General features: G+C 33.2%; 3 protein-coding genes across 3 annotated transcripts; 1 reads left to right on the forward strand and 2 right to left on the reverse strand.

The window, feature by feature from the left end:
- The first annotated feature begins 13134 nt into the window (after positions 1–13134).
- Positions 13135–17822, forward strand: LOC129796071 (uncharacterized). Its single transcript, XM_055837816.1, has 5 exons — positions 13135–13149; positions 13493–13696; positions 13761–13916; positions 14365–14664; positions 15185–17822. The coding sequence occupies exons 1-5, from the start codon at positions 13135–13137 to the stop codon at positions 15329–15331; spliced, it is 822 nt and encodes a 273-aa protein (XP_055693791.1). The 3' UTR covers positions 15332–17822.
- Positions 16992–18484, reverse strand: LOC129788177 (uncharacterized). The gene is made up of 3 exons (XM_055824224.1): positions 18266–18484; positions 17476–17781; positions 16992–17402 (listed from the first exon to the last, which is right to left on the reverse strand). Exons 1-3 carry the CDS (start codon positions 18319–18321, stop codon positions 17372–17374), a joined length of 393 nt encoding a protein of 130 aa, XP_055680199.1. The 5' UTR covers positions 18322–18484; the 3' UTR covers positions 16992–17371.
- Positions 18485–20340: 1856 nt separating this feature from the next.
- LOC129788179 (nucleolin-like) lies at positions 20341–21070 on the reverse strand. Its single transcript, XM_055824228.1, has 2 exons — positions 20864–21070; positions 20341–20801 (listed from the first exon to the last, which is right to left on the reverse strand). The coding sequence occupies exons 1-2, from the start codon at positions 20936–20938 to the stop codon at positions 20520–20522; spliced, it is 357 nt and encodes a 118-aa protein (XP_055680203.1). The 5' UTR covers positions 20939–21070; the 3' UTR covers positions 20341–20519.
- Positions 21071–22583: the final 1513 nt, after the last annotated feature.

The raw sequence follows: 22583 nt of genomic DNA on the forward strand, positions 1-22583 counted from the left end.
CACCCAATTTACTCACTCCGCGTTTGACTGCACACCCCGGCTTCTACTCTGGTATTTCTAATTCATTTTATATCCACCTCTTCCTATCTATATGCACACATACATATATGTATGTGTCTATATGCCTTTTTGCAGCATCAGCGCGATCACACATGAAAATCTAATTGATTTTCACGTGAGCACATGATATAAATTTTCATTGATGTCAAGAGGAGTGAAAATAATTAAACGGCGTAATTTCTGTCAAAGAGAGAAGCTCTCGGAAAATTTGTAACCAAAGTGAAAATGTTGATTTGAATTTTATCGAATTCCCGGAATTCCTTTGAAAGTTAACTCGAAGAGATTATCCGATAGTTTTTAGAAAACTATTTTTTTTAATTTAATTTTATTAGGGAATTTGTAGTGAAAATATATTTTATGGAGAGATAGAACAAAAATGATTTATTTAATTGTTGTTTATTTGTTAATAAAAAAAAAACGGACAAATACTTATAAGTCTTTAGATTTTTTTTATTAATTAGAATCTTTTGTTGGACCTGATGAAGAAGTAATGGTACCTTCCTGAGGCATTGTGACATTGAATAAAAATAATTAAGATTCTTTTAAAATTGTTGTTTGATTGATTTGATTAAGGGATGAATCTACAATAATCTATTCAAGAGGGATGTTTTTGGAAAATAAGTTATTAAATCTTATAAGTTTGAAATTCTCCATTTCTTTTTAAAAAAAATCGTTCAAATAATTTTTAGCTGTAAAAAATCTTTTAACATTTTAACCCTTTAACGTTTTTTGGGTCATACGCTGACCCAAACGTGAAACATTTTATTTTTTCAATTATTTATTAATGTAATTGTTTTTCCATGTTACAAATGCATTAAATTCACGCATAAGGGGCCAAAGAAAACGTTCTGACTGAGAAAAGTCCTCTAAAAGAAAATTCATAGAATAAAAATCGCGATAAAAGAGCGCATGTTTCAATGTTTTTATGTTTCACGTTGGACGCTAAAGGGTTAAGAAAAACCAGAACTGCTAAAACTTTTTGGGGTATATTTAACCCATTTAATCCACCTTCATAGCCGATATTTTAATATAATGTATGCCTATATTTCATTAGAATATTCTTTTCAGATGAAAACAAAGATGAAAACTTTTTAAAATCACGAACGAAAAAATATTCTCCATGCGTAAATCCAACAAAGCTTTCTTTCTTTTTCTTTTAAGATAAAGCTCAAAACAAAGATTAAACATGCAAATAATTCCTAAAATATTCATTTTTTTTTAACTTCTACAAACCTCTTAACAAATGATTTTTTTCTCGGTGCATCTACCTTGAAAACTAATATGCATACTAATTAATTTTATTCATCATGAATTAATTTATTCAAGCTTTCTATTAGACAAACAAACTAAAAGCAAAATGTAATAAGTTTGTTTCTCAAATCGGACATTATAAATGCTCAAATCTGCGTCCATTTTGCACATAATGTACTACATACATAGTGCATACATATGTACATACATATTGAAGAGCTTTGTGAAAAGCAATTCCGAGAGACAATGATTGACTTCACTATGACGATTGATTTGATAATCCCTTAATTGTTCTGTTTAAAATTATTCATTGAATGCGGTACAGCGGAAATCGTGTATGAATAATGCTTATTTAGAATGAGATAGGATTGAATTGATTTGTATTAAATCCTCCCCGACAATGTAGGTCATTTGGATTTAATCCAGAATGCAATTTCAACGTCATTTTGGGTTTTTTTCTCCAAAATTTGGAGATTTAGTGGTCAGATAGAATTATTCTGTGGAAAAAGATTTCATTTTTTATCATTTGATTAAATAGTCTGTGAGAAAAATAGGGATTTTCTAATTTTTCTAGATTTTTTTCGTTTTTCTTTCACATGGTAATTTCTTAAAAGGATTGCATCAAGGGGTAGTTTATAAGATCCACTTAGACGTACCATTAGTAGAATGCCGCGTGTTGGTGAAACTTCTTGCGATACGATCAAGAGCTATTAGGAAATATTTATTGGGGAACTTACTATCTCTCCCCCCAACCTAGATTATGTAGTTTTTTCTGGTGCTAAGTTTCCTCACACATTTTCCCTCATTCTTCTGTAAGTTTCTATCGATGCTGTCAGTTGGAATTTAGTGGTGCAAAATATAACGAAGAAGGAGTTCAATGAAACTCCACAATTTAATAGTTTCCAATTGGAGTTCAATGATCCCCCTTCGTGGGTTGTTGGATAGGTAGGAGGGAGTGGAAAAAGTAGAACAATGCGAGGAGAGTGAGTAATTGCCTTCTAAAATGCAGTTGATGAATGTGCGAATGAAGAAAAAGAGGGACTAATTTCCTCACAAATGAATTACAATTCATTTCGAACATTCCCCCCTCTGTGTTGTTGCCTCTTCACATTTCCACCATCCCCCCATACGGAATTTCACCCCAAAATCGCATGCCGGAAGAACTCCTAAAAGTCCTCTTCGACATTATGTTATATACATGTTTCAAAAGCTCTGTGGAGTTTACGGAAATTCTTTGGCTGCTGGAAAAGCAGAGCGGTGTCATCTTGTCGGAGGATTTGCCACACACTGAGGGTGGATCTCTCGGTGTGGTTTACAGGAATGCCGAAAAGTGACCGAATTCATGTAATTTTGGTGGGGCCATTCATCCCCACTTTAAGGGTACAAGAGTGGGGTAAATCATGCGCAGATTCTGCACAAAGAAAATAAGGAGAGCTTTCGACTTCGACCAGTGAGCTTTTCGACCGGAAAACTATCGCATGGAGTAGGTCGAAGGACCACAAAAGAAGAGCTCTGTGAAGGAAGGAACTCAAAACATTCAGATGGGAAATGTAAATGACTTGCAACATAGCACAATTTTCTTCCCTTCTTTGCGTACATAATATCCTTTTATTTGCCGGAGAAGAAAAGCTCCCCGTAGGGCGGGAGGGTAGTTTATATTGGTACATGCTACGTATATGTATATGTGTGAATAATCGCCCGCCCCAGAAGAGAAACTTCCTTTAGTTTGAGAGCAACCCAATCTCACATGAAACTCCCTTTATTTATCATTTATCTTGTCGAACAAAAATCAACACAGAGCAAATCACTATCATCACTTGTCGGTTTTATTTATGTGTACCCCCCCCCCCTCCATATCCTTTTCTTCGGACAGGCGGGGGCGGCGAGCCAAAAGGGATGCTGTGAAATACTTCTTCAATATATCCCCCGCGTGTTTGTTGCAACTCACGCTTTACCATATCAAAAGGCGTTTCTCTTGCGACTGAGTTTTCTTCTCACACTGATTTTCTTCTTTCATTTTTATTTCCCAAACCCACCCACTATCCCTCCAACCGCCCCCCTACAACAACACACAACATACATACATCCTTCCACAGAGCGGCCCAAAGCAAGGGGTTTTTTCATCCCTTTTCTCTCTCTCTCTCTCTCTCTCTCTCTCTATTCCCTTTGTCTTTGGGCATAGCTATTTTATTTAAATTATATTATTATCATGTTGAAATTAACATAAATTTTTCATTCAACATTTGTATTGTGAAAGGAACGGGGAATAACTTACACAGAACTTTCATTGTGTATGCTCAAAGAAAAAGCTCATTTTTCTGTTAATAATTTAATTTATAAATAATTTTTAATACCAACAAGTCTGTAAGCAGATGATTGTGATGCAAAAGAGAAGGAAAACAAACTCAAGAAGGGGTTGAGAATTTCCTAGAAATTATGAATAAAATTTGTTTAATTATGTATGTACATAATTTGTACCTATTGAAAAAAATATATATTTAAGAAATTAGAACATTATGTGAAATATTTGTAAAATTTCTACGAATATTTTTTAATTAAATTTTTATTTTTTTTTAACTCACCTACTTTGAGTTTCTCAAGCCAAGCTAAAAGTTTTTTTTTATAAAAGTCTTTAGTTTTTCTATGCGAAGCCTAAGTTTTTAGAAGTTTACAAGTTTTTTTAAGGATAAGTTTAGGGGTTTTTTTTAATTCAGACTGTTAAGAATTTAAGATTAGATCATGCTGAATCGAGGCTGAATACTTTTTTACGCATTTCTTTGAAAACTTAAGCCTAGCTTTAAAAAATCTAATCATAGTTTTGAAGACCTAAGTAGTACTTGCTTAAAAAAACATAACTCTGGATTGAAAAAACTTAAGCCTGATTTAGGCAGCTATGGAAAACGAACTAGGAAGAACTTATTACGAAACGCTCATTATATTATTTTAGAAAGCTTTTAAAAGTAAAGAGTAAACTTAGAAAATTAAAAAGTTCAAAATATTCAAAAATTAATATAAAAATTAAAACAAAAAATAAATATTTATTTTTAAATTTCATAAAATTTTATTTCCTAAAGAATTCTTCTATTTTTTTTTTTAAATCCCACCCATATAACCCAGATAGGTCTATGAAACCGAAGTTTATAAATGACCGCGCAATAACTTAAAGATAGAAAAGTAAACAAAAGAATTCTTCTCAAAAAGCTCAAAAGTAAACTTTTTAATTTTTTATTATGCTGCGTTGTCCATCTTTCCGCATCAATAGATTAAATAAATGTCTAAGGTTAGAAATTATATTGAGACATTTTCTTTTAACAACTCATTATTATGCAAATTTTCTTTTATTAACGTTTTAGGAGAAATATTAAATTTTTCAATGGGAAAAGGGGGTGATGGGCTCAGTTTACATCTTTCCCAAAAATTGTACATATGTACGATACACATTCATTAAATTATCTTCCGGCTGAGAATATCTATACGTACGTAGCTGTGTGAGGCAAAAAGGATCCCTTAGAGGCAATAAAGGCGCAGTTATTTTTCCATTTTGACCCCCTGAAAGGCCTCCCTTTTCTTCTGGTCATTACTTGCAATTTCCATTCATCATCAGATAATGTGTTAAAGACTAAATAAGAGATACTTTCTTCGCCCTTCCTTTTGGGGGGATGAAGAGGTGCTTTCCATCCCTCTGGACACATTCAAGAGGTAAGTAAATTAAAGCCAATAGACTCTATAAATATTTGCACATAAAAATTTACAAAATTTTGCATAAAAATTCCGGTAAAAAAAATAATCTTTTAGCATAAAATAAAGATAAGTTATTTGAGAGAGAATATTTGTTGTTTTTTGTGGAAGTTTTCCTCCCCCTGGGATGGATAAAAACAATAGATTTCATCTTTTTTTTTTATAAAAAAAAATTCTCTCTCTATTTCATCTATGTATTTTGTTCACAGTACTCCCCAAAGAGCTCCCCAGGCACAGAGAAGAGAAGTTTTGTTGGAAAATTCCCATGAGACTATGGAGATTATCAGAGACCTACGATATATTGTTGTATGTACATAGGAGGGGGATGGGGATGTGTAGCGTTTGTGTCGTAAATATTAAATCAAAGCTCAATATAGGAAAAATCTTTTGTGAGACGGTGATTGAAGGAGCGCACGAAGGAAGACTAACTGGAAGAAATATTTTTCGTTTCTGTGTCGTTCTTTGCTTTTTTTTTGGGGAGTTTGGGAATAATAAAATTTTATTTTTTCCCGGTAAATTTGCATGTTTCCCACATAAAGTATTAACCAGTCGATAATATACTGATGGTTTCGTTTTTTTTTTCATTGGCATAAGGGGAAACGACAATATGAGAGAATAAAAGACACACCAGCAAACATTTTATTGCGAGAGTCCCTTTCCACATATTTCTCTAGCAGTTTTTTATATTCTCTCTTTCTCCTTTCCCTCTATTTTCTTTTACAACTTCAACCCTCCACCCCTGTTCAGGAAAATGCTGCTCTACATGGTGTGAAGGATGCTCGTTTCGATCCTTGATGCTATTCCATTGGGAAATCATCCCTCTTCAAATGGACACTCCTGCGTGACAATAGCGCCACTATATAAGAAAGAACATCCCATCCCCCCTGTACGATATTTTCGCATCGAAAACTTCCCTTTTGCTCGTCAATCAATCCCTGACAACGATTGATTTCAATTCCCGTGAAGGTCATTCACTTTCCACAAAATGTGTATTTCAGCGCTTTAATCACCATTAAGTACACAAAACTATTTGCAAACAAATTTAAGGATCCCCCATTCTCTCAATCACACACTCAAGGACTAAAAGCGACAATCAAATACGAAACATTTACACCATATATACCCATCACAACCCCATATAGAGATCCTTAAGGGGTGATAAAGTCATGGCAAATAGTTTTCCGATAGCTAATACGGAAAGCTTTTATGTGGTGATACCAAATTATGATGACGAACGAGTCTCTCCTATTACAACATCTTTAGAAGAGGATTTATGTTGCGGAGAGTCTTTTCAATGGAAGACTTATCTCACAATTTATTCAGAGAAAATCTCCCTTAATTCGTAGAAAATGGATTTATAAAAATAATAAAACAGAAACTTCTTAAACAATAAAAGTAATAGGAGAGCTTTTAAATTACATGGAGCTTTAATTAGTTAAATAGAATGAAAGATCTTAATCCATAATTTTCTTTCGGTTGATTTAAAACAAATAAGATCCCAGAAAACAAATGATTGAGCCAATAATGGCTCAATTACGATTGAATCAATCAGATTGACCAATGATTGATAAATCAATTGAGCCAGTCAATCCATTGATCAATCATTGGTCAATTATTGACCAATCTCAGGTCATTTTTGATTGCTCAATAATTGATCATCTATGCGGACCTTCATTGAACTATAACTCAATCAATTTATTGATCATGGATTGTTCAATTATTGTTCTTCAATTTTTTTTATCAATTAATTGATCAATTTATGTTCAATTATTGATCAATCAATCCATATTGAAAAAATCACGAGAAAAACAAAATTCTTTTTTTTTTCAGATGCTGTGGCAACAAAGCAATGATCGTTTGGAGAGGAAAAATTTCGGAATGCAATTCAGATGGGGCTAATAATGCAGCAAAATAAAAAATGGAAAATATCAAAACGCGTCAAATCTAATTAAAAAAAAGAAAATAAATTAAAAAAAGAAAATACACAAAAAATTACAACGCGAACCTTTTTTTTTATTTTAAACGGTGTATTTAACTAAAATGAAGAATAATGTTTTGCAAATAAAATTTTCCTTGAAATAAATATTCATTAGAAAGAGCAATGCAATAATTGATTATCAATATGATTGCTCAATTATTGACAATCTGATTGATTGTCTGATTGAGCTAAAATTGTTTATCAATCTGATTGACCAACTTTTGATCAATTATTGATAATCAATCAGATTGATTACAAATTGAGCGATAATCGTCTATCAATCTGATTGATTAACTATTGATCTATTATTGTTTATCAATCCGTTTGATCAACTATTGATCATCTATGCGGACCTATATTGACTCAATAGTTGATAAATGATTGGCAAAATTTGTTTACTGGGAATTCGAAAAATTTATTGAAAGCATTGAAAGTAATGCAGTACCTTACTGAATTTTTAACAGTCTTCTTTATTTTATTCAAAGTTCTTTAATTTTATTTAAAAAGAAAATTGAAAAATATCTACATTTTCTTATATATAGCAAGAAAACCTCAAAATCTTATTGGACATATCATCAACCAATATTGGCATTGTCTCTTTTCTCTGAAATGTTTACAACCCCAAAAAAAAAAAACGAAAAATTCCACAGCAAAAGCTCTAAAAGCTCTCGTGTTCTTTTTTAGTCCCTTTGGTCCGTCTATATATATTTATAAATGACGTGGATTGGATGGGGGTTGGAAAATAAGAAGTTGAGTAGCAAATGAAGCAGAATAGAAGTTAAGAGTACGAAGGGGCAAATGTGAAGAGCACAGGGGAGATGAATAACTTATAGCCCACAGAGAGAAAAAAAAGGATCCAAAAGAGAAGGATATTGCGGCACTGAGGGACTATTTGATCGAGAGATTATAAGCTCTTGCTCTTCGCGTCCAGACAGGAAGCCCATTAAAAGCTCAATAGAATCCACACACACACGCGGCGAGTCATGAGAGGAGTTTTATTGTATTCTTTGCCACGCATTGAGAGTGGATGGAAAGTGGCTATACTACACTTAAAATTGGTCAGGAGGAAACTCATCTCATTCCACTTCCTCATCGGCAACCAATTTTTTTTTACCCTGCACCCACCCACTACTCTTGAATCACGGTCGCTCTTTTTTCCCCCTTTGTATTGGCGGAGAGCATAGAAGAAGAAAAAACAGGGGGATGCCCAACCCCGAGAAATCAGTACTTTTAGTGAGGCAGCAGGTTCTTCCGATCAAAATAAGGGATCAGTTTGCACTATTCCACTTGCAATCGAAAGTACATTTAATTAGCTCTCGGTTGATCCCTTCTCATCATCGAAATAACATTATTAATATAAAAAAAGTTTAAGTGTTTCTCGAGAATCGGTCGAGATTGAGCGAGATTCGAGAATTCCTCATACATTTTGGTCAACAAAAAGTGACTTTTCTTCACTGAAAATGAGGTTAAACCATCCCCTTGAGAAAAAAGAAGAAAAAAAAAGTTCCCTCAGTGCGTCAGCAGAGGGTATTGAGTGGAGGTTTATTTATGAGACCCGCATGACTGGAAAAATCTCAATTCATCCTCAATGAATCTATATCTTTCCGGCCTTGTAGTGATTTTTGCAATGTGAAGATGAAAAATATATCTTCACACACACACACATGAGGGAAAGATTTGTAATGTAAAATATTTTTCACCAAAGAAAAAATATATATAGCAAGAAGGGCAGAGGAATAAAATGAACTTCCACCCAGCCAAAGAATAAATTCATTCTGCATTATTTGCACACACAACCCAGCGGGTGGTTTTGGGGCTGTACACCAGAAAGATGAATTCTGTGATGTGGAAGAATTCCCAGAAGACCACCCCCATGGTGAGAGAGATTAAATTTTGAAGGATCTATATTTAGATGAGTGTTTGAAAGAATATCCTTTGGCGCCATTTTTCACGGAGCTTTTGCCCTTTCGACGAGTTTAGGATTTTCAGAAAGCTCTTCAACAACCCCTTAAATCATGCTTTAGAGATTATTAACATTCCTAGGAAATATTCGTTGAATTCTTCATAATTATCCAAAGCTATATTTTTTTATGAATATGAAAGATTTTTAAGAAATATCTAATAAAAAAAAAATTATGGATTTTACTTTAGATAAAAATGTCTTTATTGTCAGAAATTTTGTGGTTTAAGCTAACAAAGCTATTAAACCTAGATTCCAGGATCTAGCGGAATTCCCAGAATTTTTCTGAACATTAAAACTACCTTTAACGATGGCTCCGGCATTCACCCCTACAGCTTATTATTTTCTTTTCGTCAAAAGCTTTTAAAATAAATTCTCCGTGTAAAAAGAAACGGATATATAATCTGGAATCTCACAAGATGTTTCCAAGGAATTTTTCCAAAACCATACATATAATGTAATACATATATACAATGAATGATATCCGAAAGCTCTTCGGGAAATTATTCCCGAAAAACTTTCCCTTGTAAAATGGCGAGTAAAAGCTCAATGTTTTTTTTTTGGGACAACATCCTGTCTCCTTTATTGACTCTCTCCATTAAAACAATGACAATGGGTGAAATTCACCATTCAGACAGTCTTAAGAAATCTTAAGAATTCTTAAGATTTCTTAAGATTTCTTAAGTTTTCTTAAGAAAAACTTAAGATTTCTTAAGAAAAGTTAAGAAAACTTAAGAAAAGTTAAGAAAGCTTCAGATTTTTTAAGAAAAGTTAAGAAAACTTAAGATTTCTTAAGTTAGACTGAATTAGAAGGCTATATGTAATATTTTTTGATGATTTTTAAAATTTTCGATGTCTTAAGACTATCAAGAGCATTTTTTTAAACTTAAGAATAGAAAATGGTACTTACTTAACAATTTAAAACAAAACAAATGCTATTTTTAAAGACAAATTCAAGTGTAGTAAGGTGTTCTTTCTTTTCATTTTTATACCTTTTTTTCTGTTAAAGAATTGAACTAACTGACACTCAAAAGCACGGCTAAAAATTATCATAATTTTCCCAAAATATTTTCCTGAGTGATTTTCCCCAAAACACCCCCGGAAAATTCTTCAGAAGCATTCAGTGCTCTTTCAGCAAGTCTTAAGAATTCTTAAGCAAAGTTCAGTGCATGATGACTTGATTTAAGCGAATTTTCGCGTTTTTCACGTGAAAAACCGCCAATTTTCCACCAAGAATTTTCATAAACTGATGGAAAAAATTGGAAAAATATTTTCCTGAGTGATTTTCCCCAAAACACCCCCGGAAAATTCTTCAGAAGCATTCAGTGCTCTTTCAGCAAGTCTTACGAATTCTTAAGCAAAGTTCAGTGCATGATGACTTGATTTAAGCGAATTTTCGCGTTTTTCACGTGAAAAACCGCCAATTTTCCACCAAGAATTTTCATAAACTGATGGAAAAAATTGGAAAAATATTTTCCTCAGTGACTTTTCCTAAAACACCCTCGGAAAATTCTTCAGAAGCATTCAGTGCTCTTTCAGCAAGTCTTAAGAATTCTTAAGCAATCTTAAGACTGCCATCAGTGCATGATAATTTGCTTAAAGCGAATTTTCACGTTTTTCACGTGAAAAACCGCCAATTTTCCACCAAGAATTTTCATAAACTGATGGAAAAAATTGGAAAAATATTTTCCTCAGTGACTTTTCCTAAAACACCCCCGGAAAATTCTTCAGAAGCATTCAGTGCTCTTTCAGCAAGTCTTAAGAATTCTTAAGCAAACTTCAGTGCATGATGATTTGCTTAAAGCGAATTTTCGCGTTTTTCACGTGAAAAACCGCCAATTTTCCACCAAGAATTTTCATAAACTGATGGAAAAATTTGTAAAAATATTTTCCTGGGTGATTTTCCCCAAAACACCTCCGGAAAATTCTTCAGAAGCATTCAGTGCTCTTTCAGCAAGTCTTAAGAATTCTTAAGCAATCTTAAGACTGCCATCAGTGCATGATTGTACAGTGATTTTCGGATTTAACTATTATTTGGTAATCCACTTCGTAGTCATTACCAAGTATTGACCATTGGAAAATTCGACAACCTCAAAATGGTCTCAAACTTGGTGCAAGCACGTTTTAGGCATCTCACATTACGAAAATGGGGGTAGAAAATTTTAGATCTGGGAGGCCGATACGCTAAACTTTGCCTTATACCTCAAAAACGATAAAGGATAAACTTCCGGTTTGAAGTTTTCTACAGAAATGGGGGTGTAAATTTTCAGTTTTTCGTATTTTCAAAATCCAAGATGGCCGCCGTCCGCCATTTTGAACTACCGTCAACCGCTTCCCTTACAGCTAGAGGTCTGAAATTTTAGTATGTTGTAGAGCTCAGTGAGACGTTTTCAGCAATAATTCATACTTGAAAATCGGTCAAACGGTTTAACAAATATGGCGGCCTCAAGCAAAAAGTGTTTTTTTGATGTAACTCGAGAATCGCTTGACCGATTTTGACCAACTCAAGCTCAAATGAAAGGTTTCAAGAAGCTCTATAACTGTCTAGAACATTCCAAGTTCCAAAAATGGCCGCAAGAGGCGCTAACATCAGAAACAAAAGTTGCCTAACTTTAAGGAGTAATATCTCCGAATCCACATTATCGATTTCCTTCAAATTTTGGTATTTTGTAGCCTGACTTAATATCTTTTACCAGTCCAAAAATTAAGAAATTCTATGGCGCCGTTTAGAAGATATAGTCATTTGAAAAATTCTTGATTTTGAAAAGTTCTAAGAAGAATATCTCTTGAACGACCTGTCCGATTTTGCTCAAATTAGTATCAAATTAAAGGTTTTGCAATTCTCTACAACTTTCTAGAACATCAGAAACCTCTAGAACCATTCCTTGTAAAAGAAAAATGCGAAAAAAAGTTTTTGTGAAACAAAAATCCGCCATTTTGTGTTCTGGAGGTGACCTTGAAAATCATTGAGATATATATCAAATTACAGCTTGTTACAATACCTTTCCAAAAATAGTCAAGAAATTTCTGTAAGTCTTATACAACCAAAGATATAACCATTTTTGTTAATCAAATTGCAGAATTTTACACAAAAAATCAACTTTGCCTACTAATACTTCTCATACCAATTTAATTTGGTTCGTGCCAAGGGGATGTCACGTTCTTTAAATACATGTAACTTTGTGAGGCAATTTGATAGTTTGACAAACGAAATGTATGGATATTTTTTCGATAGTTCCGTTAATTTACCGATTCGCGATTTTTTTTACTTTTCGTACATTAATAGATCGATCGCGGTATTGAAATAAAGATTAATCGAAAATAAACTTTCGAATGGGAGTGGCATTTTGTAGATTAATCACTTTATCTAACCGGAATCGATCGCTGCCTCAAAAATATCGAAGTCTGCCATGCCCCTAATTTGTGCAGAATCCGTCAACAGATCTCTCCTAAAAAACCTAAAACTACTATATTTTGGTGAATGCAAAAGAAAAATTTTGGGAAATTTTGACGGATTTCATGATTACTACCGATATTTTCGTTAATTCAACTAAAACAAGTGACAGAAAGAAGAAGTTTAATAATTATGAAATAAAACATAACCATAAGTTGGATTTCATTCAGAACGATGTATTCTCATAAAGCACTCAAAGCATTCTAAAAAGATGACGCCATTTTTTCATCAATAGTTGTTGAACGCTGAAACTATCGATATGTTTAAATATCAATCATTTTCACATTGATTGGTTAGGAGTGAACTTAAAATACGTTAACAAATAAAAATTCAAATTAAAGTGGTGGGCTGTGTGGATGTCGAAATGACATTCAGCCATGTTTAAAATTAAAAAGAAGAAGATTGGTTAGGATTGTTCTTGTCCGAAAGTGTTAAGTGCAGTACAAAGCGGTCTTCAAGTCGTCATGGACGCCGATCAAGGAGATAATCGTGAAAGTGAAGCTCACAAGAGCTCACAAGGAAGAATAAAGAGACAAAGCCAGAGAGAAACTGCAAAGAAAAAGTCAATTACAATTGCCCAAAAGGTCCTTATGATAAAGCTTCTTAAAAAAAACTACGAGTCATATTTTTCATCGGGGAATGAAAAATTGTGGAGTTCAATTATCCCTCAATTGAATAAACTGGATCCAGAAAATGCTGATGGACGAGGTATAAAATTTTGGAAGAAGGTAGGTAGAAGTACATTCATTATAAAGGAAAGGAAAGAGTTGGGGACTTAACACGGTTCTTTTGTATACCGACCAAATCGTTTTTACATTAGTTGGTGTTCTACTTCGTGGTTTACACCAAGTATTGTACTTGTCGAAAAAAAATGATCACCTTAGATCGAGCTCAAACTTAGTATAATATGTAAACGTTTTAGATATTACGAAAATGCTGATGGAAAAAGTGTTCCGGCTGGCCGGGCCTGCCTTATAACTGGACACGTTATTGCCTTAAATATTTCAAGGTATCACTTATAAAAAATTATTTATTTTCTTTTAAAAAAAAGGCATGGGCCAACCAAGTGGCTTATGCCAAATCCAATGAGAGGAAAGGTTCCCTGCGTAAAGGCAAGGAGGCTTCGGAGATCCACGAGCAAATACTACAGCTAGAAAGGAATAAGATTCTGGGAGACGCAAATGCACGAGAGACGGGAGAATCCGATTTACCAAATTTTGTAAACGATTCGGGGGCATTTCAATCACTTCAAAACGTAAGATATATAATAAAATTCATGGTGAGATTTTGGTATTGATTCTATATTTTTGTTTTGATAGAGAGTGCAAACGGCCCTTCAAGGCACAAATATACCGGAACCAAGATTGGATCCTGATCATTTCAATAGAAATCCAGGCCAATTGGACAATGAGCTTGGAAATGTATCACCATCGATTCCGGATATAAACTCTGGAGCTTTGATTGCACCAGAAACCGTAAGAAAGTTATATGTATATCTAATTTGATCTAATTGTAGTATACTCATTCGAAACGCTGTGGCCAATTATGACATAGAGGGGCTTATTGTAAATTGCTACGGGTATTTGTGATATCACCTTCTCATCCCTTAATAGCTATTTTTCTCACATAAATTTTCTTTTTTATAAAAATTTTCTTATTTTATCTACTAATTGGCTACATTGCAGTTTTTATTTTTCTAGAAAAATATATTGAAGTATTCTATCTATTCACCTTTACCACTAATCCCGTCCTATATTGATATATTTGAAAATTAAAAAAAAAAAAAACTTTCAATCTCAAAGAAGCTATGTAGTTTTTTGTATTTGTTTTATTATAAAAAAACATAATTATTTAAATAATTCATGCATATGCTATGAATATATCATACTATTTCAAGATTTATTCTTTACCTGTGGGCAATAGGGAAACTTCCAAAACTCACCTTCGAATTCGATCAATGATCAAAGGGAGGAAACAACGAAAAAAGTGCAGGAGGAGATTCAGCATTTCAATCGAATCCCAGCCAAGCACTCCCAACAAAATCTTCCGGTGAACCAGGGCTTATCGAATGCACAAATGAAGAAACCAATGATGAATGAAGAAAATACTGATCCCAACAAAATTCCTGCCGCCACCATTCGAGAAAATATTTTGGTGAAGAAAGGAACAGTACCTGATGCCCAAAAGTTTATAGTCACTAATTATTCTGTGCGAGAATTGGAAGTAAGTATTATTACGATAATGCAGTGAGAGATGTTATATAATCGTGCTCTTATCACATTTAATTTTCATTTAGAGGAATAAAAGAAATAAAGTAGTTCAATTAAATTTTTATTGAGGTGCTATAAAATTATTATTCTATATAGGTATGTACTTTTTTAATGTGTAAATGAATTAATTAATACCTAAAGAATTAATCTTAAAAAATATTTTATCTCATTTGATTTCATAATTTCATTAGTTTTATACATTTCAAGTATTTACTATATTTTCGTTAAATTTTTTAAACTCAATGTATAAATTAGATTTTTTTTTTAAATTTTAAAAGAAATATTTTAACTTGCACTTTGAAAGAGATTAATGTGTTTGTTTTCTTATACCTTATATTTTGTTGAAATGCACCTTTTTCTTTAATCCCAATATCAAAATTTTAAACTAATTAGATAGATTAGACAAATGTTATGAATATATAACGGTTTAACTCTTAATAATATGTACTAAACCGTTTTTTTTTATATTTTAGCTTATGGAAGAGTTGAGGAGATACAAGGAGCGAAACGATTTTCTTCAAGAGAAAAACGAAAAGCTTGAAAATGATCTGGGTTATCAACGCCATCAGAATGATATACTCCTCGAAATCATTCGAAATTACTCTGTCCATGGTAAGTGAAAAGTAAAAAGAAAATATTGAAGGCACTTGCGCTATGATTGTTAGAGATCACCGAGATCACTCATATTTGAATTGTGTGGAGAAACACTTTTGGGTTAAATTCCTTTTATTTTCATAAAAAAAATCTGTAATTTTAATGCCAAGTGATCTATTCTTATGATGATATATTCTTTTATATGTAATAAAGTGAATTATGTGGAAAAACACTATTGCGTAAAATTCTTTTTTTTGTGTGATTTTTAAGTATTGATTTATGTTCTACGATGTAGATTGTAGGCTTGCAGGAATTGTGGAACCAAGCGATGTCGCACTAAATTTCCTGTCTCAAGAAGACTATTCTCCGACTGTGGACAATCAGGGACTTCCGTATAAGATAATGGCATTTGTACAGGACCATCACGTGCAAGCATTCTAGCAACAACTTTCATGTTATGTAGCACACAACATGATATAATAAATTGGGAAGCTTTATGTGGTGCATATCTGAATTTCCGTTCACTGTTGAGACTACGAAATACTTGCTTCATTAGTCCATTAGTCTTCTCAATGACATTGCGAGCAATTGAATGCATTTTATTAAAATTTGCCTCATCAATCGATGTAATTTCCCTAAATGGGGTGATTAGCCATGGAGTGAGAGGAAAGCCCGCATCACCTGAAAAAATTGACACGCAGTAGAATTAATTCATAATTTTCCTATATGGTGTAAGTCATACACGTAACTTCGTAACTTTCGATAAGGAAAAGGGTAAATAATAATTTAATATAGCATAAATGTGTAGGTATAACTTTTTATCCCTATAACATGCAAAACAATGGCTATAGTACTGTTTAAAAATAAATAAATAAATGAGAAAAATATGTATTTTTGCATTTCCAGAATAATTAATTGAAGTAATGAGGCTTTTTTATCATATCATTTCAAAGATTTTTATTTCTTGAATAATAAATTAAATGAAAATTTCTACTTTTTTCCCTTTGAGAGTATAATCTTAATATCATTGGACTCTGCCCCCACTCTCCTTTATATCATCCTTGATAAAAAGAATTTTATTTTTCTACGGAATGGTCAAATTACGCGATCTATTTTTTTAGCTGTGATTCTTTCGAAGAATATAATAACACAGTTTTTAAAGTATACGATGGTACACATTTTATATTCTTAATGCGGAATCGTTTCATCCAACTTTACCAATAATAAATGATGTAACATTCAAATATTTATAGTTACCGAGTAGGTATGTTTGATTGTTAAGATAGTTGTATTTAGATTTCAGATAGCGTGCAATCCTAGATACGCCATATATATGGGCATCGTGAGCTCCCCCGCAAAAGTCTGATTTAACGTTCATAATAAATTGATCGCTGTCGCAAATCTGAAATTAATCCACAAAACAATTTTTTTGTCATTTACAATTTAATACTAAAAGTTAAAGAAAATAATGAATATTGTTGGTGACAACCACTTGGTATAGTCTCTGCACCAAATTTTCTTTGCGATTGGACCAATATGGTGTAGAAATGCATAAAACTGTACAGGAACGTAATCCTTTTTTATTATATAGAAGAAGATGAAATTTCTTACCAACATCACGTTCACACTGTAAAATCCTCTACGATTAAAATAATTTCGCGCAATCCTTTTTGGAAGAGCTGACAGCGGAACATGGGTGTTATCAATGGCACCCACAATACCATTGATATGATACTTTGTTCGAAACCTAAAAACAAGTTTAGTAAATACCTATGAGTATATCTTTTATTATGCACAATATAACAGGGATCATAAACATTTCTTTCATATACGCAAAAAATTAAAGTTAAGACTTTTTTTTAATGAATATTTAGACGAAAAAAAAAGCCAAGTACGTTAAGAGCTAAGAAAATTAAGAAAAATTTTCCGAAGGAGTCAGAGCGCAATGGATAGAGCATTCAAGCTAGCTTCCGAAAGGTCGCCTGTTCGAACACAGAACTCAGTAAGTGCTTCTCTTCTCGATCGGTTGGATCCGGAGATTGATACATTATTATCTGTAGAAGGGTCTAATGTGCTGGTAGCTCGATAGTCACATTCCTTCTACGTAAGCAAAACAACATCAATGAAATCTGGAAGTAGGCTTAAATCTCTGAATATAATTACAACTCACCCTTCTTTCTTCTTATTAACCTCCTCAACAGTGGATGGGAAAATAATATATCGAGATTTTAAATTCACTGCCACTATTCGGCTCATCTCGTCAACAATTCTAGAAACTGATGCCTGGCTCAGTTGAAGCAAAAAGGTCGACCCAACCCGTTTTTGGTATCCTCCACTCGCCAAAAAGTTCAAGAATACGAGAACTTTTAGCTCAAGGGGGATACCACTGATGCTCCGAGGTGGAGGAGCAAACTCCCGAATATCCGAAATCAAAAGTCGTACCAGAGGCTTTGTCAAGTGGAATTGAAAATAGAATCTAGAGAAAGAAATTTAAATAAAGTAAAATAAAAAAATAAAGCATATAAAATCAAATTTTCGTCAAAATACATGAAATTTATAAACGAGAGAAAGGAATTGTGATGGAACATAAATTTAATGGAAGATTCATGTCGAAAGAATACTTAAAATATTGGAAAAAATATATATTCATTAAGGGTCCTAAAGAAAGATTAATCCCAAACATATATTTCAAAGAGATGAAATCAATTTCAGACAAAATTTAGGGCGCCAATTTCAAAAGCTCGCTTAAAATACATGAAATTTATATGGGGTTACATGTAGGAGGGATTTGGATGAAAAATAAATACGAACATCAGAAACCGACTCTTTATCAAATTTCATCGGATAAACTTACTGCGAATTTTTTTACGTTAATTTGTATTGTCTTAATTATTTTAATATTCATATTGTTTTTTAAAATATATCCACGAAGAGTACTTTTCCTTAAAATAAATACTTACTGCCTGTCATTCAGATCAAAAGCTTGCTGAACTCTTTCCGAATAACTACCAGCCATTTTTTCACAATTTATAGCAATTAATTAATTTTCAAGCACGACTATCTGATTTAACACATCCACTCAATCCTCTACGCTGTAACTATTTGACACTTGTTTTGAGTTTGACATTTACCCGGTGGGAAAACTCTCACATTTTATCAGGTTAATTCAAACGCTGACTCGTAAGTTAATCATAAAAAATGAACTAGGTAAATAGTCGCTTTGCTCCAAATTACCTTGCCCCGCTTGGCAGAGATTTGTTGCGTTTCGCGCAAGTTTTAGAGAAAAAAATTGTGATGGTTCATAAGTAGGTTAGGGCCACTTTTCAACCACAAAAGAAAAATTTGCAAAGAGAAGAAATCGACTTTATACAACATTTCGGGCGCCAAATTCAAAAATTCACAAAAACTGCATGACTTTTATATGGGGGCTACCTGAAGGGGGGCTTCGGGGGGGAAATGACTACGGCCATCTGAAACCGCCTGTTATAAGGAGCCTCTGTACCAAATTTCATCGCGATCGGTCAAACGGTGTGGATTTGTATAGAAAAGAAGGAACGACGATTACCAACAAACAGGCCTTTCTTTATTATATAGAAGAGAAGATAGAAGATTTGTTATTTATTTAATACTCAAATGATTTGGAGCAAGAATTCAAATGATTTGAATTAACAGGAGCCAAATTAATGCTTCTGAAGAATTTTCCGGAGGTGTTTTGGGGAAAATCACCCAGGAAAATATTTTTACAAATTTTTCCATCAGTTTATGAAAATTCTTGGTGGAAAATTGGCGGTTTTTCACGTGAAAAACGCGAAAATTCGCTTTAAGCAAATCATCATGCACTGAAGTTTGCTTAAGAATTCTTAAGACTTGCTGAAAGAGCACTGAATGCTTCTGAAGAATTTTCCGGGGGTGTTTTAGGAAAAGTCACTGAGGAAAATATTTTTCCAATTTTTTCCATCAGTTTATGAAAATTCTTGGTGGAAAATTGGCGGTTTTTCACGTGAAAAACGTGAAAATTCGCTTTAAGCAAATTATCATGCACTGATGGCAGTCTTAAGATTGCTTAAGAATTCTTAAGACTTGCTGAAAGAGCACTGAATGCTTCTGAAGAATTTTCCGAGGGTGTTTTAGGAAAAGTCACTGAGGAAAATATTTTTCCAATTTTTTCCATCAGTTTATGAAAATTCTTGGTGGAAAATTGGCGGTTTTTCACGTGAAAAACGTGAAAATTCGCTTTAAGCAAATTATCATGCACTGATGGCAGTCTTAAGATTGCTTAAGAATTCTTAAGACTTGCTGAAAGAGCACTGAATGCTTCTGAAGAATTTTCCGGGGGTGTTTTAGGAAAAGTCACTGAGGAAAATATTTTTCCAATTTTTTCCATCACTTTATGAAAATTCTTGGTGGAAAATTGGTGGTTTTTCACGTGAAAAACGCGAAAATTCGCTTTAAACAAATCGTCATGCACTGATGGCAGTCTTAAGATTGCTTAAGCATTCTTAAGACTTGCTGAAAGAGCACTGAATGCTTCTGAAGAATTTTCCGGGGGTGTTTTGGGAAAAGTCACTCAGGAAAATATTTTGGGAAAATTATGATAATTTTTAGCCGTGCTTTTGAGTGTCAGTTAGTTCAATTCTTTAACAGAAAAAAAGGTATAAAAATGAAAAGAAAGAACACCTTACTACACTTGAATTTGTCTTTAAAAATAGCATTTGTTTTGTTTTAAATTGTTAAGTAAGTACCATTTTCTATTCTTAAGTTTAAAAAAATGCTCTTGATAGTCTTAAGACATCGAAAATTTTAAAAATCATCAAAAAATATTACATATAGCCTTCTAATTCAGTCTAACTTAAGAAATCTTAAGTTTTCTTAACTTTTCTTAAAAAATCTGAAGCTTTCTTAACTTTTCTTAAGTTTTCTTAACTTTTCTTAAGAAATCTTAAGTTTTTCTTAAGAAAACTTAAGAAATCTTAAGAAATCTTAAGAATTCTTAAGATTTCTTAAGACTGTCTGAATGGTGAATTTCACCCAATATGGAAGAAAATATTTGCAATTTTCACATTTTTTGGCTAAAAATCTCACTCACTTTTCGAGAGGAACTCAGACAGGAAATAAAGCACAGAATCACATTCCAAAATCACGGGATATTGCAGCTTTTTCCGCTGCGCAGGATGTGAAATGGAGGGGGTGGGGAGGGTTGGATGGGAGAATCACTTACTCATCTGAATCTTCAGCATCCTCATTGTCTTCCTCCTCGTCATCATCGTCATCCTCTTCGGATTCTGATGAGCTACTCTTGGCCTTCTTACCCGCCTTTGGACGTCCCCGACCGCGGGAGCTTTTCTTCTCAGCCCTCACCTTGGTAGTGGAAGCTTTGGAGACTGCTTTGGGTCGCCCACGTCCACGCTTTGCTGGGACATTTCCATTCTCGACCACCTTCTTGGAATCCGAAGTATCCGAGGAGGATGATCGAGGTCTCTTTTTTGCCTCCACAGCCTGCAACTCACACTATGTACCAAAACACATACATATCTATATATATATCAACTTCCGCCCACCTTCTCCTTATCAGCGGCACCGGGGCGTCCGCGCTTTTTCTCAGCCGTCACAACTGGGGTATCCTCGTCGGACATTTTTCACAAAATCCTCACAACTTCTGAATGGAGCAAAGAAAGCTCTGTGATTTTCAGCAAAAGCACGTTTAGACTTTTCGCAGCACAAAGAAAATTCGAGTTTGGCTTTTAGGATGCTTCTAATAAATTAATGACAAGGGGTTGGCAATTCCGTAGTGAAATGTACACCGCGCGTGAGATAGAATAAAATTATATTGAAGATTTCAAAATGTTAATTATTTTTTTTAATTACCTATAATTTGAATTTTATTATAGAACAAATAAGTTTTCAATTTCGAGAAAAAAAAATTAGAAAAAATCTTTTTTTTTATATATATTTTAAAGATTATTTTTTTTTTATTTTTTAAAAAGATTTTAATATATTTTTTAGGGAAAAACGTTAGGTAATTTTAAAACTTTTTAATGTAATTTTTAGATACTTGATTTCCATTTCTGTAGAAGATAATTCAGAAGTTTAAATTATAAAGAAAAACATTTAACCTACTAAGCTTTAATAACTAAGAGATTTTTTTATGGAAAAGAAAATTTCCAAAGGGGTTTCTTTTTCAAAAATTAAATAAATTTAGAATTAACGTAGAACTGTTAGAACTACATTTTCTGCTACACTAAAAAAATAACAATAAAAGAAATCACAAGATTCGCAATTAGGAAAAATTAAACTCCTTATTTATTTTCTTTGTAGTTCTTGGTGCAACGGATAGAGCACTCGACTATTAACCAACATATCCCTGGTTCGAATAACGATTAGCGCGCTTGTCTACATTTTTTTTTCTTACATCAAATTGCACCAATTGGGTTTAAATAAAAGTCATTTCGATTAAAAATTATTAAGTGATTAGAATAAAAATCCATTTCTAGGCGAATAAGTATTTGAACAGTTTTGGTTATGAGAGAACATATTTTCAACATCATAAAAAATATTCTATAATTAGAACTTATAATGAACTGTCCGGATGAAATCAAAGTAAAATAATAAGTAATTCTTATTTAATCTCAGCTAACACTCCCTCAGGAATCTTAGAGCCACACTGGACCGGACTTCCCTTTCCACAAATTATTTAGAGGAGAGCGGGGTACTAAAAAGTCACATAGTGAGTTGGAAATGAATATTGGGCTATATTGAACTGGGCTGTTCTTTAGGACATTTTATGCCCTACAATTCTTTCTTAGATAATTTTGTTCAGTCTAGCAAGGAGCTTTTTCCAAAACCGTAACTTTTTTTTTGATAAAAGATATTCTTACTGTGGTACTTACCATTTGTCTGACATCCTTCGTCTTGAATTTTCTCCTGAAATAAAAAAAATCTTTTTAGCAAAAAAAATGTAAATTCCTGCAATGAAAATTAAAAATCAGCAGAAGAAAAAAAATCAAGAATTTTGTCCAAGTGAAATAATCCCCTCGACTGCGCGCATATTTTTCTCATGGAGGGCAAAACAAGCTAAAAGAAACATGTTTTGCAGACATAAACAGAGCAACGTCTTCTGGCTCATTCTCGTGGCGATAGATGCGAAAAGAAATCAGGGAGAAAAATTTTTAGGAAAGACGCCAAAAGCAAAATTGCACAGATAAGGCATTATTTTCCACTCTTCTCTTTCATTTATCCCTTCTTCATTTTTTTTACGTCGCTCTCTTGTTTCCCTTTAGT

Source organism: Lutzomyia longipalpis, chromosome 1 (genome assembly GCF_024334085.1).
Source record: "Lutzomyia longipalpis isolate SR_M1_2022 chromosome 1, ASM2433408v1".
Lineage (NCBI taxonomy): Eukaryota > Metazoa > Arthropoda > Insecta > Diptera > Psychodidae > Lutzomyia > Lutzomyia longipalpis.

Coding starts and splice junctions, on each gene's coding strand:
- LOC129796071 (XM_055837816.1), top strand. Junction 13,697..13,760: donor CATTTCAATCACTTCAAAAC/GTAAGATATATA, acceptor TTGTTTTGATAG/AGAGTGCAAACGGCCCTTCA. Junction 13,917..14,364: donor CTTTGATTGCACCAGAAACC/GTAAGAAAGTTA, acceptor TGTGGGCAATAG/GGAAACTTCCAAAACTCACC.
- LOC129788179 (XM_055824228.1), bottom strand. CDS start 20,938: ATGTCCGACGAGGATACCCCAGTTGTGACGGCTGAGAAAAAGCGCGGA. Junction 20,802..20,863: donor GTGCCGCTGATAAGGAGAAG/GTGGGCGGAAGT, acceptor TGTGAGTTGCAG/GCTGTGGAGGCAAAAAAGAG.
- LOC129788177 (XM_055824224.1), bottom strand. CDS start 18,321: ATGGCTGGTAGTTATTCGGAAAGAGTTCAGCAAGCTTTTGATCTGAAT. Junction 17,782..18,265: donor TTTGATCTGAATGACAGGCA/GTAAGTATTTAT, acceptor TTCTTTCTCTAG/ATTCTATTTTCAATTCCACT. Junction 17,403..17,475: donor GTTAATAAGAAGAAAGAAGG/GTGAGTTGTAAT, acceptor CTTACGTAGAAG/GAATGTGACTATCGAGCTAC.